At 35.6% G+C, this 17,169-nt stretch overlaps 1 protein-coding gene across 2 annotated transcripts in view; it reads left to right on the top strand.

The window, feature by feature from the left end:
- Nucleotides 1-10,076, top strand: part of LOC125063238 (serine/arginine repetitive matrix protein 1-like) — a 66,879-nt gene extending 56,803 nt beyond the window's left edge. For both annotated transcript variants that reach the window (XM_047669576.1, XM_047669577.1), the window contains 3 exons: nt 6,491-6,614; nt 7,784-7,841; nt 8,252-10,076. In XM_047669576.1, the coding sequence (XP_047525532.1) occupies nt 6,491-6,614; nt 7,784-7,841; nt 8,252-9,757 (1,688 nt within the window). In that variant the 3' untranslated portion in view covers nt 9,758-10,076. The remainder of the gene's footprint in view (nt 1-6,490; nt 6,615-7,783; nt 7,842-8,251) is intronic.
- Nucleotides 10,077-17,169: the final 7,093 nt, after the last annotated feature.

Below are 17,169 nucleotides of genomic sequence, written 5' to 3' on the forward strand. Positions count from 1 at the left end.
TCATTCGAATTAGGGAATTAGTGAGTGCACGTCTAAAAATAAAGTAAGTAAAAAAAATTTTACACAGGAACGGAGTGTCTTCCTCGTAATAGAAAGTGTTATTGAACACTTTCTTATATTAAATTTCCTTTTTAGTAAATAAGTTACTTTAAAATTACTTATTAGTCTTAAGTTGGGCTAGATCGTAATGTTTAATGTCTTTGTGCAGACACATTAAAAAAAATTGCTTCCAAACCTGTGTCAGCATACAAAAAGCTTCCTTCGTTAGTAAGCCATTAATTTAAACCCTACACCTAGACCATAGCTTATTTTAATTTTTAATCTATAGTTCTAAGTAAATATGAAAACTCATTACAAAACTATAAAATACAGCGCACATAAAACTAGAAATTATAATTATAACAGAGAGTAAACATAATAAACGGGCATTGATCATTTTATGTTGATTTCTAGAAATGTTTCTCGTATTTAGAACAATTTGACCTAAATTATTGTTTAATGATGAACTAAAATTAATTTGTTTGTCTCTGTGTGCCACAGAGCAAATTAGAATGACAACTTGACAGGCAAATTATTAGTCGACAATCGTAAAGAGCGGGATTTCGAATTTATTTTTGCAAAGCGAAACCATTGCATTGTTAGTATTCAACCAATCACGGTCAAGGATACGTCCGCTGTTTTGTATCATCAAAGTGCGTTCTAAATTTAAATAATATCAGTTACGATCTATAGAAATTAGAGATTGCCAGCCTAGTTTAGAAAAAGAAACAAAAGAAGAACAATACACTCCTTAGCAATCACGAACTAAAGCTTATTGTTCTGTGATATTTCTGCGACTGTATTCCAATTTCAACAGAAAAGGTTGCAACCATCCAAAAATAATTCAATTTATGAAAACCGAATTAACTTTTCAGTGTGTCGTCAACTAATTTTTTACTCCACACCTTCTGAATTTAATTGGGTCATTCGAAATGCGATTCTCGTTTTAATTTATATCAACCTGTAGAAGTTGTTATAATGACAACAGTTATAAAAATGTCGTTACGTTTTTCATAATATAATCTAACAAAATAGACATCTTACATACTATATTAGTATGTAAGATGAACATACGCAGGAAGGCATGTATGGTTTCATTATAATTTTTAACTACTAAGAAGAAAAAAAGGTTTCTTTAGTTTAAGCAGTGGCCTAGTGGGCCTTGAGCTGGGCTTGAGCGTGCGACTCACATCCCTGAGGTCGTAGGTTTGATCCCCGGCTGTGCACCAGTGTACTTTCTTTCTATGTACGCATTTAACATTGCCTGGAAACGGTGAAGAAAAACATCGTGAGAAAACCTTCTTGTCTTACACCCAAAAAATCAACGGCGTGTGTCAGGCACAGCAGGCTAATGACCTACTTGCGCATTTGATTGACAAACGATCATGAAACAGATACTGAAATCTGAGGCCCAGGCCTAAAAAGGTGCCACTGATTTATATTTTTTATTTTTAGTTTAGGTTAAAGTCATTGTATAAAAAACAGTATTTTTTTAGAACGGTTTTATTATTAAATTAAATTTGAATTTTAAATTGAATCAATACTTTATGAAGAAAATATATTAAATGCCGTACCTGTAAATCAAAATACTCAACAATAGGATACCTTTGAATATTTTTATGTTTGCAAAAGTTCAGCTCAGGAAGGAAATGCTATTTTTGGAATGGCTTTTGTATGGTTTCTGTTTCATCAGAGAATATTAGAAATTTGTAATTGTTTATCTATTTACTTACTGACTGAGTGTTTAAGGTTCCTTCTGGTTTTTAAGTGACTTAAACATAGCTCTTCCGTCCATTGTCCGATTTGCAAATGGGAATGGCATCCAAAAATTTAGGAAACAGAATTTTCATATTATACACTAATAAGAAGTATTGTTATTATATTTTATGTGAATTTTGTTTAAAAAGGAATTTATAATTAGTGCAAAACTTAGGGCTTGAGTTCGATACCATGCTAATATAGGAAAGTTGTCTAACAGTGAGATTTCGAAATGTAAATCGCACTCAATCTTTTAGATATCATTTCAATATAATAAACGACTCAAATATTAGTCTTTCTTCCAACTTTGATTTTGTTCGGGTTAGGCACTTATTAAAGATTGAAGTGGGCGCCTGGTATATAGTAGCGGTGACCCCGGAGCTGGTGCTTCCCTCGCTCAATGAATAAGTATCGCAATACAGCGAGGAAATACCAGCATTCATCCTAGCACGAATTGCTGTGTCAGTGTCACGGGGTGGACTACGGTGCGCAGTGGAATGCTGGAGCACTGAGGCGCTTCGGCCCGTAATAACAATTAGTTATGTAAAACATTAAATTAATGTAATTTTATCAATTTTTTTCTGAAATGGATTACTTGGCTTGCGATAAAATATATCGTGTAAATTTCAAAATCATGTTCTATATCATCGTCATAAAATGAATTCAAAGTGTCAAAAATTGGCTATGTTTGGATTTTTTTTCTATCGTGCGAAGTTATTTAAACTCCACCATATATTTTGTCGAACGATGACGAAATATGGAAAGAAACAATGTACTTTTTTGGAGTTAAGTGGATACCAGATAGGTCCTTAAAGGCATAGAGAGAGATACAACTTTTAAAATTTGTTTTATTTTCTATTTATAACTTTTTAAATTATTATTACGAGGTTATGAATATTGTAAATACGCAACATATGTTTAATTGTTAACAGAAGATATTTAGACTTTCTAGCGAACTGGTACAACACAAATTTACTTTTCTTCTTCACGAAAGTTGCACACGTTGTCACTAAATGGAACTTCTTGGAAGTTTCCAATTCGTAAGTTCATTACTTACATGGACTAGGAAAAGTCTTATTTGACAGGATTTATTTTAAGTGTCCCATGTTCCTTTCAGACATTACTTTAAAACTTAAGACTATAGATATTTTTGTATTAGAATAGGCTATATATCTAATTTAAAAAAACTAAACGAAGTATTTTTTTTAAGTCAAAATTAATATAAAAGTATTTGGTTCAAGTATTACGTAAGCAGATTAACTCCAATGTATCACCCCCCTTCCTCTTGTCAGCAAAAATAAGGAAAGCTCTCAAAAATAATAATATATAAACGTATTAATTTTTTGTAGGAATCCTCGAAAATGCAATTCGTCTTCAAGCATAGACAATGTGTGGATTATGGGTAATATGTGTAAAAAAGTAAATAATTGTTGTTGACGTAATCACTAAATAAGAAAGTCAAAGTTCTTCTCCTACCCCCATGATGATAATCATGATGATGAATAATATTTTGAAAGAATTTAGCATGTTGGTTGTAAATTCATTAGTTTGTTTAATATTTTTATTAAAACTTCGTTACAAATAAAAACAAGTAATACACATTATTAGGGATGCAATGGGCAGCCTTATCACTAAAAAGCGATGTCTTCCAGACAACATTATTAGAGAAAAAAATAATCTAAAATAAATAAAAAATAAACTAAAACATCTAATTTTTCTAGAGAAGTTGTAGGTTTGTTGAACGCTTAGTAATTTTATTAGACATTATTTTCTAGGAAAGAAATGTTAATGTTCAATTTTAAGAGGTTATGGCATATTTAATGGCATGATAAGATACCATCGAGGAGTTTACGACAGCCCATAAAATATACAAGCCTTAATACCGAGCAGGACAATTTCGAGAATACTGTGAATATTTTATAACATGGCATTCGTTTTAAATCGATAAAAAGCATTTAAAATTTGAATGGGCTATTCGAAAAGATTTTGAAAACCTTTTTAACTTATTTATTAGTGACTACAGAAAGTTTTTAATTATGCTTTTTGGATGTAAGACTACAAAATAGTCCGCAAGCCCTCCTTTTTAATTATGTTCCATTTTTATTATGTTAGCTGTCTTTTCTAAAATATATGACAACTTTGGTAAAAATAAATGTTATAAAAAATTTAAAGGACAACAGCTGATTAGATATGAGATACTAAACAATGCTTTCTTTAAAATTAATCACCCCACTAAAGCATTTTTCGTGCGGCCTATATTTAAAATGACTGAACCCAAAATACATTATGAATCAAAGCAAATTGCAAGGTGTGAAGAGAGTGCATACTCACAAGACACTGATCTTGCAACAACAAACACAAAAGTAATTTGGCATCTGTGCAATGTTGCCAGTTAACAGATTATTTGCATGTTTTCTGTATGGAATTTAATTTGGATGGCAACATCATTTACATCATGTTTTTTCTTAGTTTAATATTTTAATTATTTTGTGGCGTTATTATCTGTAATGTTTAACACATGTTGCGATATTTTCTTTTAGTTTTGGACTTCCTTCTCATCATAGTATGAGAATTATGAACGAGACAGTGAACAGCGAACACATCTCCTGCGTGGGCAATTCGGTCTACATTATTATATCACCAGAGCGTGCTTCTTCTTTAGGTGCCTCTCTATTACTGGAGGTGGTCACTCTCGTGACGCATGTCTTGTCTTCTGCCAAATGCAACTCTTCCCCAGTCCCTATACCCGTTTACTCCCTTGATACAGAGCCACGATATCTTTTTACCAACATGACGTTACTCCTGCATTTTATCGATTATAATTAACTAGCGACCCGCCCTGGCTTCTCACGGGTGCAATGCTGATACTAAATTCAAAGTGCTATAGTAAGAACCGCGGCCTCCGACGCCGGCCGGTACCGCCGCAAACGCTACGTCCCGCAATTATTAAATCTGTAATATCTTCAAAAATATTAATTTAAATCATATGCTGTAAATGGCCATATAGATCTATATTAAATCAACAATGTATTTAATAATGTTTTCTGTAGACCTTTTCAATGTGTACAATACTTAGTACATTATTTTGTTCAATGTAAGCGGAAAAAATTAAAATCTTTACGACATCACATTAGAAACCTCAAAAATAACAGTATTTCTGCACTATTTGATGCATGTTATTATACATATAAATCTTCCTCTTAGGTAAATCAGTCTATCTATTTAAAACAAAACGCATAAAAATCCGTTGCTTAGTTTTGAAGATTTAAGCATACATAGGGATATAGGGACAGAGAAAGTGAATTTGTTTTATACTATGTAGTGATTAAAGGTGGTAGCGGTCATGGCGCAACACGTGGTATGCAACTCAGCCTGAGTTTAGCTTTAAATGCTCTTTGGAAGATCAGGCTCAAATACCCTACTGAGCGTCCATTCAAGTTTTTTCTCACAATAACCAATTACATAACTCAGTTCTTGCATTCAACGTAGAAAGAAAATGCCTTCAAACTAACTTGTGAAACTTGTGTACGTATAAGTGCCTCATTACGGAAACGGAAGTTTACCTTTGTGACTGCTGAGCCAAGTTTTCCAATTACTTAGAAGCGTTGATCGATTTTACTGACAGAAATCGTTTACGTATACGTCAAAAAGATTCTACGGCCACCGTGGATAAGTCTAAATAAAACCGTTTAAAGATCTTTATTTCTCATTATAGTGACATTTTTTTACATGAGAAACTTAATGTACGAACGAGATGCGTCGTTATCAGATACTGTTCTAATTAATGCCCTTTTAATTAGATTAAACACGCTTTTAGACGGTACTTTATAAATTACCGGGAGCAGTGATGGCCGTGCGACTTACATCCCTGAGCTCATAGGTTCGATCCCCGGCTGTGCACCAATGAACTTTTCTATGTGCGCATTTAACATTCACTCGAACGGTGAAGGAAAACATCATGAGGAAACCGGCTTGCCTTAAACCCAAAAAGTCGACGGCGTGTGTTAGGCACAGGAGTCTGATCACCTGCTTGCCTATTAGATGGGGACAAAAGTGCCGTGCAGTGTTTTTTTTCATTTACAAAGTAAGAATTAAGAATAGTCATAGCGCTAAATCACCTGCATCATGAGCACACGCCACAAACACACCCTTACGTGCATACCCTAACTTTCACACCATCACACAACGCAGCCGAATCAGCCAACACAGCGTATTTAAAAAAATATTGAGTTTTCCTTTCGCAAATATTTCTTTTTTTTTGTATATATTTTATTATTATGTTGTCTTAAGAAATACGAAATGTTTCAAAATTTCAAGAACAATCATAGTATTTAGTTTTAGTAACAGACTTTTAATTTAAAACATAACCAGTAATTTTCGTAGCAGCAAAACTGTTAAAATTAAAATTCGCTTAAAACTAACGTTGCTTTAATTCACACACATCTCCCTTCGGCGTTCAATTAATCGTTGAAATGTGTCAACATTTATCTTTCTATCTCCGTGTACACGTGATGTTTGGATTGGTGTACAATGAAGCTGTAATTCGAATTAATATCTTCTATAGAACTTTCCAAAGTTTGAGGTTACTATAAAATCATTTCCTTGATACTGTATCACTTCTAACTATATATGCTAATAATTAATAGTAACAGACGATTTGTGGACTCGTATTAAATCCCGATCCTTTCTTCAGGCGCAGCAGAGAAAGAGACAGATGAAGAGGAAGGCAGCGCAGGGGCAGCGCCACCAGACGATGCGGAGCAAGAAACAGAGAGTGGAAAACATATCCTGTCTCTTACCAGCCACCCACCTCCTGTGTAAGTATTTGAAGATTACCTTATTTCCCTACCAATTACAATATAATAAATAGTAATTTAATTGATACATTAAATTAATAAAATGCTACAAAAATATAAATAATAATAGAAAAATATGAACTAATCATAATTATTAATACAATAATATACTTAGCATAAATATATTATTGTATTAATCCTTCAAGAAAAGAGCGTACCAACTTTTAAAAGGCCGACAACGCACTCGCGAGCCCTCTGGCATTGAGAGGGTTCATGAACGACGATATTATTTATCATCAGATAAATAAGTTTGCCCCGGTTCTATAAAAAAAGCTTAGGTTTATTGTTTAATGGTGGTTTAGTACATAACGTACCTAGATCGCATAGGTTCGATGCTTGGGGAAATTATTACCGAATCGCATTAAACTAAAACAATTAAACAAACAATTTCAGGGACGTAAATACTTAATAGATATAAACACGTTTTTTTAATGACTCACTCACCACCTTATGTTGACAAATAAAACTTTTTTCAGTCTGGGCCTCAGATTTCTTATGTTTCACGATCTTTCTCAATCTAACAGTTAAGTAGGTGATCAGCCTCCTGTGCTTGACACACGCCGTCGACTTTTTCTGTCTAAGGCGATGTATTTCTTGTATACGATGTATTTCTTCACCGTTCGAGCGAATGTTAAATGCGCACATAGAAAGTCCATTGGTGAGCAGCCGGGGATCGAACCTACATTAATGATGAGAGTCGCACGCTGACTCCACTGGGCCAACACTGCTCTCTATGTTGACATATATATAATAAATAACATATTTAATATGAGTCTATAAAAAGATTTACAAAGTTATAAATAAGTAGGTCGTTTAACAGGACACAGGTGGATTCCGCTGGATTTTTGCAAATTAACTAATTGAGGTTGCTTTATGGTACCTTTAAATTATTTACTAAGAGTAAAAATCAAAGAGAATGCTCAAAATACATTTTAAGCCTTAATTGGAGCTTGCGGTTGTCGATAAATCAAACTCTTGATTTTCGTCAAAGTAATTAATGACCCGGACTAAAACTTCAAACCTCAACTTTGAAACCAAATCTTAACGAATTACGTTGACCGCATTTACTAAACTTCTACCTTGTAGCTATTTATTCTGTGGTTACGTGAAATATAATTTGATGATTTCAGTGAGGCGTCAGCCAGCATGCAGGACTTTTTCAAAATGCTGGACGAGAAAATCGAAAAGGTATTATTTAGTATTAGGTAATATTTAGTATTAGGTATTATTTAGTATTAGGAAATATTTAGTATTAGGTATTATTTAGTATTGGGTATTATTTAGTGGGATTTGTCATGAGTTTATAGACATTATAAAGGCCTGTATTCACTGTGATTAGTGCGAGTGAAAGTAATGTCCAATTATTGTTTAGTGGACCTGTTAAGTAAATTCAGTCGTCATATAGTTTGGCAGGCACGCTGCGAGTAAGGGGGAAGGGAGGGCGCACGCGACGTCACTACTTGCAGTTCACTCGCAAAAAAATAGAACACGCTTCTAATCACTTTACTGCGCAGCCAACTACTCACCTGCACTAATCACTAATCAAAGTGAATACAGCCCTTTGGACGCCTTTGACATTGCATCCCTTTTGTTCACAGGGTAAAGACTACGATTCATCGAGTGAGACTGAAGTGCGGATAGAGAATGAGAGGCGGAAACGGTTAATAGACGAGTGGCGTTCCGCGTCACAGTCTTCACAGTCCCAGGCAAGCCCACCCACTCCAGCCAGAAGACGAATACATCGACCTATGCCACCTCAACCCCCAGAAAGGCACAGTCCTGGCACCGCCCGTCGCTGTTACCGGCAACAACACGTCCCCGAAGGCATGTCACCACCACCACGCCGAACACAAAGCGCCCAATCGCAACATCCCCACGAAACACGGCATAATGGGGACAACTGGCAGGATCCAACAAAGTCACCTGTTAAACGGCCACAAAGCGCTGGTGCCAACTGGAAATCCAACCCGAAAGTCACCCCTTACCAAAAACCAAAGAAAAACGAAGTTAACGAAAACCAAAGAGCGGTCCAGAAGGACTTGGATTCTCAATCAGACACAAGTCAAGAATCCCAAGTTACTTACAATCCTACATTCCAAACGCATAGTCCAGCGCACTCAACAAAACAACCGTACATCGCCCAAATTATAAGTTATCCAACGTCACAACAAGTTACTCCACCATCGACACCAAAGTACATAGCCCCACCAGAGGAGTATCAAGATCCCCAAAATAATACAGTAGACAATAAGTATTCCCAACCACAAACTCCAGTTACTCAGGTGAATACACAATCCAATATTTACTATATTCACGGTAACGCAACTACGCCATCACCCGATTTGGCTCATCAAAGACAACAGACAGCTTTCCATTTACAACAATATGTCGCCATGAAGCAAGCGCAACAGCAGATGTTCACTTATTTACAACGTGGACCGCACACAGTGTTCCCAAATGTAGATTATTCCCAAATTCCACATCCAAGAGTTTACGAAGGAGAGGAGTTTACCCCGCAGTACGCTCATGGACATCCCACATTACGTCCTCATAGTGCTCCAACACCTGTGGGAGTAGTGCGACCAATGGCCGTAGCCCCTGGCTTCGCTCCTCTTCCAGACGGAACCCATATGGTTCAAATGCCAATGTACATGCACATGCCTCCAGTGGTTTCCACAATGGGGCCTTGGATGCACGGTCAAACTCCTGAAATGCAATACTATCCCCAAACGCCATTTATGCCCATGTATCGGCCGAACTCAGCCGGGTCCGCTGGAACTCTAACGAGATACCAAAAGAAGGAGACGATAGAGACTGATGGAAAGAATATGTGCCAAAGTATAAACTTGGTTCGGCAGAAGCAAGTGGGGCAGATCGTATCGCTGCCCGGGCAAGAGTTGACCGTTTGCAATAACCCTAGTGATAGCCCCAGTTCAGCCTCAGTGAGTACGGACAGCGGTGTCTCACCAGGCAACAGCGCACCCAGCTCCAAGTGTCCAACTTTCACAGACTCTTTTACGAATGCGATAGATAATAAGAAAAAAGTGAAGTCAGCGCCATTTGCCTCGCGGCCGCTGAAAAATTCTAAAAGTCTAGATTCTTAGCGCAAGTTTGTAAGTATGTAGATTTTCTAAGTGTCCTAGATATGTATAGTAAATAGATTCCACACAGCTTATCATTGTATAGTGAAGTGACGTTTATCGAATCGATGTCGTGTCATTTCTCAATTCCACTTCTCGTGAAGTTTTCTGTGATTTGTTTCCGTTCTATGCGTGAATTTTGTTTGAAACGGGTAAAAGTATTATTTATTAACGTAATTATTAGGTGTCAATCTAAATGTACGTTTAGATAAACACATGTAAGTGGTACTTTGAAGTGCCGAACGATGCATTTTAAATAATCCAATAAATTATTAATGAAGTACTGTGTTGTTTTAATATAATTTATAAAAAAATAAATCAGTGGCGCTACAACCTCTTTAGGATAGATTTCTGAATCTGTTTCATGATCATTTTTCAATCTAATAGGTGATCAGCCTCCAGTGCCTGACACACGCCGTCGACTTTTTGGGTCCAATACGTGTCGGTTCCATCATGATGTTTTCCTTCACCGTTCGAGCGAATGTTAAATGCGCACATAGATAGAAAAGCCATTGGTGCACAGCCGGGGATCGAACCTACAACTTTAGGGATGAGAGTCGCACGCTGAAGCCACTAGGCCAACACTGTTCTTATATTATAACTAGCAGACCGGCCAAGCGTTGCTGTGGCTAAGGTTTTTCTTATAACGGTTTTGTTTAACGGCAGGAGAACACCAATCCACCATGCTTTTTTGGTAATTATGCCACTTTCAACACAGCGCCATCTGTTAGAATTGTGTCTATCAAATAAAAAACAAATATTTTGCAATAAAATAATATTGCGGGAATAAATTGAGATGTAAGCTATCCTATCTTTTAAGTTGGATCAACCTACACACGGTGTGCAAATTTGATTGATATCGGTTCGGTAGTTTAGGAGTCCATGGCGGACAAACAAGATGACACGTAATTTATATATATTAAGATTAATAACTACACTTTCTGCCAGCTCATAGCCCTGTATGTCCAAACTTAGACTACTAAACCATAAAAATGAATATTATTTAGTTTCTTAAAAAAACCTCTATTAAGAGTTTTGATACTTTATTAAAAAAGTCTCCTCGGAAAACTGATGTGCGAAGATCGACCTTTGTAAGACAAATCACATACAGAAATTGGCGTAGAGCCAACACCTTGGCCTCTCAAGTAGAGACTCGTGGTATCAGAATACGCCATTTTAAGACCTTCACCCTTAGACAAAGTTGTGAAAAATAAAACAACATTCCGTAAGGTTGGTAAGTCAAGGCGAGTCAGTGCACCATAATATAGCATATAACATATAGCGTACGTAAGACGAATCAGGATTTACTGACGCGAAACTTAAGAGAGAGACTATTAGCTATATACGAATTTATAGTCCTTGGGAAAAGTCAAAGTTGTCTCACTTAACTAAGAAAAAGTATGTACATTGTACGCTTTATAAATATCAGCCTTACAAATCGACGATTAGTTTTTAAAGTTAACTGACTAAGTGGCACGTGTGTTGCCCCGTTGTAGCATTACCCGTTGTAGCGTTGCCCCGTTGTAGAATTGGCCCGTTGTAGCATTGCCCCGTTGTAGCGTTGCAACGTTGTAGCGCTACTGATTTATCTTAAAAATAAAATAAATCAATGGCGCTACAACCTCTTTAGGTCTTGGCCTCAGATGTCTGAATCTGTTTCATGATCATTTTTTAAATCTAATAAGCAAGTAGGTGATCAGCCTCCTGTGTACACACGCCGTTGAGTCGTAAGACAAGCCGATTTGCACATGTCTTCCTTCACTGTTCGAGCGAATGTTAAATGCGCACACAGAATGTCCATTGGTGCACAGTCGGAGATCGAACTTATGATCTCAGGGATGAGAGTCGCACGCTACAGCCTCTAGGCCAACAACTGCTCTTGGATTGCAAACATTAACTTACCAATTTAACTCACATTTCAATAACGACACAACTGTAGGCAAAATTTACCTTTAGCAAATTTCGTAATGTTATTTTTGATTCAGGCTGCAAATGCGGGGTGAGGAGAGTTCACTGACCTCCACCCCCTGTCTCAATACGTCGACATACCTAGACGTGCAGAGCGTACAGATATTTTGTACAAACCTTGCTCATTACACGATATATGATAACATCATTAGACGGCAGTCTTCATTTGTTTAAATGACTATTTAATCTAATCAAATCCTACAAGAGACTTTTATTGTCCTATTTGTATGAGTAGAATTAGTTCATCGACAACTCTGAGTACTGATATAAATACTAAACAATATTACATAAAGATGATGAAAGGAAAGCTATCTACGACAAATATGGGAATTATTTTGATAACCATTAAATAATAATAACAATAAATATTTTATTTACAAATAAAGTGTTAAATAATAATTATTATTTATAATTGGGGGACGTTCAAGTATTACGTAAGCACTATAGGGGTGAGGTCTTTGATTTTCTTATTTGGTGATTACGTCAACAGTAATTATTTACTTTTTTACACATATTACCCACACATTGTCTATGCTTGAAAACGAAATGCATTTTCGAGGATTCCTACAAAAAATTTAATACGTTTATGTACTATTATGTTTGGGAACCTTTCTTACTTTTGCTGATAAGAGGATAAGAGAGGTTTAATCACCTTCTTCTAGGAATGTGATTAAATAGTTTGATAGCCATGGTGTTAGAATTTTTTTAATACATCTTGATGCAAAATGCATCCACAACAGAAAATACGTCATTTATGGAGAATAAAAATATTTTTACTTCATTTTTGTAATAGATAAATTACAGTGGATGTAATAAGAAAATTTTGCCTACAACAGATAGTTAAATTTACGGTGTAATTACTAAAAGATTTAAATTTTAATTAATTAATTAATAATATTCATTAGAGTTTTAAACGAATACGTTTAAATTTAACAGTCAACGAAAACTAAGTTAAAAAATGTTATTAAATAAACCCTTCAAGGTTGTATTTGATTTATTCATTGCCTTTATCCCAAAGGAGTAGTCCCAGATTTCCATTTACCACGTCACTCATATGGCCCAATTTTTCTTTCTGACAAAAAGGTTATAAAAATAATACACAAGTACAATGTAATATAAATTTTTACTATTAAAATTATTTGTATAGGTAACATTGTGATGGTACACTTATAAAGTCAAAATCATTTATTCATATAGGTAACACAATGTACACTTATGAAAGTCAAAACAGAAATATAAATTAAATGCTTCTAATTTTACATTTACTGCTCTCAAATCAAGGGCGTAGAACGGAAGAGAAGAACTGGTAATAAACTCTCCGCCACTCTCCAAGTTTTTTGTTTTACACGTTTGTAAGGAGCTGCAACCATTACACCATGTTCCATGACATCTTAAGTAATAATTCATTATAAAATAAATTAAAAACAAATATATCTCTCTTTCTTTGCGATGCGCATCATTGTACAATTGATTTATAAAAAATCGCCACTAAATGAACGAGTTATACCAGTGACATTAACTACAAAACAATCCAGATATACCGGAAAATAACATAGGTTTTATTACCGCGGACGAGAATTCGGCCTTTAAGACAGTAAAACAAAGTTGACAGCCACCTGGGTAGTGTTATGTCTGCTTAATGCAGTTTGCTCTGGGTAGCTAGCTCATTTTCCGTTCGGTAATCGGCTTAAATTAATTACATTTGCTATCGATATAACATATATTCTGTCTTAATAATGGGCTATTTGACTCTTTAAAATCCATTTCAGTTTATTTATTATTGACCATAGAACTTAATATTTTATAACCTAGGAGTTTTTGTTTATACAAATTTCATATAACACTTATAATTTCAAAAACCCGCCAAAATATCTACTTATCAAGGTGTCGCATCAGTGAATATGACACGTGAACAAACGTGTTAGTTGTCATTTTTAAATTACAATTTATTTAAATTAAAAACAGTCTCTAACAAAATTAAACTCCCGATACATTGGGATTGTACAGGTAATGAAATATTATTTAAAAGCTACGTCATCGGCTATTCGACTAATCTGTGAACGTTTTGTAACGTGACGGCCGTATTAAAATAAAAATTTTAATTGTCGATTTTGACATTTCAAAGATGCTTGATTACCAAGAACAAGATCTGGCTGTATGGACTAAAGTCCTTTGCCTTTACCATTAGGGATAAATTAATATCATCTTCATTGTCGATTTCGTTTATGAATTAATGGTTATTAACAAACTATTTTAGTCCATAACACTTAAAAATCGTGTTTTTACAGATTATATTATTTTAAGTATTATAAATATTAAATACGTCTATAATACCTCTATTAATTATTAATATAAGAATTATTTTCGATAAAAATAACCAATTACAAACACTTTTTGTTTACTAGTGGCACATGTGGTTAAAAAAGCCTACGGGCTACGCCAAACCCCCGCGTATATAAATATTATAAAACGATCGGTTAATAAAGAATCTATCATGAAGTATGAAGGCGGGTACGAACTTTTTAAACTTGAAAGCAATTCTTGTGAGAATTCCTAAATAATTGCGTAACTAGGGATCGTTTCGGGTATGCAAATTTAATTATATAAAGAAACCCGCTGTGTTCTTTACATAATAGCTAATTGAAATCGCTCAAGTTTTGGCTTTTTGCTTGGTTTTATAAGTCTTAAATTTTCAAAGGCAAGGTGCCTTTATAGCGTGGGCGAGTATTTACACCATAAGTTTGATAATAATTATAAATAACTTAACTTATTATGACATTATGTTATTGTTCTTATCCTATGACATTATAAAAATTAATATGACATTTGCATGCCTATGTGGCCCTTTGCTAGAATGGGACCTAAGGAACATATTTAACAAATAAATAATTTCGTGCTGATTAAAATAAATTACATACTTTAAATAACCTAACTATGAATCTAAGCATAAAAATGTATTTCCGTTTCTGTAAAAATATTCTCTTTGTATTTCTTTGAAGTTCTTAAAGACAATACGCCCGCGGCTCATTACCGATGTAATTATGGCAAGAATTAAAAAGGTTTCAACAAATGTTGATTATCATTTCATATTTGGGTAAATTCGGGTACATTTAAATCGATACCGCTCGTACTCCCAAAGGGATGCCCTGCGCAAATCTACTTCCGCAAATAATAAATCATTATGTAATAATGTAGGTTAAACTTGTTCAAAAAACATATATTTTATTACATACATTTTGATATTTTAACTCGGCCAATCGTAACATTTGATACTTGCTTTTGTTTCGCTCGGGTTTGATTTTTTAATATGATTATACATCTAAACGAGATATTATGTTCGTGTTTCAGGGCTAATTTTAAGAACCGAACCATTATTTGTGGCACAAAGCTACTTTCCCTATAGATTTAACGTATTCCCAACAGTTGACACATTTAAAATTTATTTCTTTACAATACGCGATTTCCGGAAGTAGTAATAGGGTAGGCAGAGACACTGGATGCAGTTCTGACATTACTCTCTCGCTTCATCCACTTTCATGGCTGATGGCATTCATCATGCATGATTGCTGCTATGGGTAGTAATAACTTGTCCCTTCTGTAGTACCTCCTGGATTTGGTCCAGGTGTGACCAGGCCTACCCAACCCGATTCACCACAATTGCATTGTATATCTTACTTCTCATTCAATTGTTCTACATGGCCAAACCACCTAAGCCTATTCCCTTTCGTATCTTTGTCATTACCCTCTTTTAACCGACACTGCTCACTATTACTTATCCTATCATGCAATGTTATATCACGCGTTAAGAAGTGTGGTGTACACACACTTCTTACTGACTGACTGAACGGCCTGAAAAGCCCAACGGCTCTTATTTCATTGGTATCGCGCTGTTGGCCTTTACAGCTCAGCTCAAACTGTTTTGGCCATCGTAGCACGACCGGAATGGGCTGTTTCCTGCGACTAACTCAAGGGCGTCTCCTTCGAGATTCGGACCTCGGATTGGGCCGTCGCGGAGTAGTCAATCGCTTGTAGCTCAATGAAGTGAGCGAAGTTTGTACTACGAAGTAACGTCTTCCCCGATGAAGGTGGTTTTTTACCCTATTCTGATTTTGATTGTGCTTTAACGCGTTTGATGCTTATTTGCACCGTCCCTCGCGAGGGTGTGTGTAGGCCCGTTCGGGGCGTATGCCACATTCGGGTTGTGTGATCTCGCGGCCTGCCAATACAGGGCGGTACGGGAGCGGGGTTTTAGCCCTTGCTAAGAGCTGCAGCGCGCTAGGAGACAGAGGGCTCGACTCGTAGCGCGCAGCCGGTGTATTTATGTGCGAACTGCGACTGTGAGGACTGAGGAGAGACGCTAGAATCGGTCCTGGGGTTGTGTCCGGTGGTGTGTGTAGCCAAGGAGTATTCTTGACTTGGCCCTGGTGACCCGCCGGCAGCTATATTTGTAGGTATATATGCTTAATTGGAAATACTTCGTTAGCGCGTTTCAGGGTATGACGTCATCGTAAGCGGAGATTATAAACGTCGCTACAAATCATTTTACGGTCTTTGTTTCTGAAAATATTTAAATTTCATTTCATCAATTTCATGCGAATGTATTGCATAGTTTTTATTTACATTCTATTATATTTTTATTTTTATTATTACAGTAACAATAACATAATAATTCGTTAATATAATTAGCAAGTTAGGGGATGATTATTACATTAAAATAGCTCCTAATATGTTAATCAAATTACTTATTACATTAAACGCATACTAATTATAATTTATCAAAACAATCGTACATCGATCTGTAAGATGTATTGTAGACGAAATTACTTAATAATAGTACAATTGTAAACTGAAAATCAACATTTAACTGTCAGTTATAATACGGAAGCAGACATCGGCCCCGTAAACGGAGTGAGAATGGCTTCCGGCGACGTCTGAACCCTCCTGCAAATTGTGACATATTACTAACGTTGATATAACGATGTAGTTGTATCTAAAGTTGGGTTAATATGTGTAAATTTGTGTAGATTTATTTGGATACCACCGTGGCATTCGTAGTATATTTTGTTCAAATTATACATTATAAAACCACGCCCAGAAAATATTATTCGTATGTCTCTATGGGCCTCCAACCGCAAAGGGTGATTAATGTTACAAATATAATGGTTATATCATCTCACAATATGAGAGAAATAGTAAAAATCCACAGACTATAGAAAAACATAATCCGAAATTTTCATTATAAAAATATTACAAAAACAGAAATTCTATAGAAGTTTTAGGTCTGGGCCTCAGATTTCTGAATCTGTTTCATGATCGTTTTTCAATCTAATAAGCAAGTAGGTGATCAGCCTTAAGTGCACACGCTGTCGACTTTTTGGGTCTAAGGCAAGTCGGTTTCCTCACGATGT

Source organism: Pieris napi, chromosome 3 (assembly GCF_905475465.1).
Source record: "Pieris napi chromosome 3, ilPieNapi1.2, whole genome shotgun sequence".
Lineage (NCBI taxonomy): Eukaryota > Metazoa > Arthropoda > Insecta > Lepidoptera > Pieridae > Pieris > Pieris napi.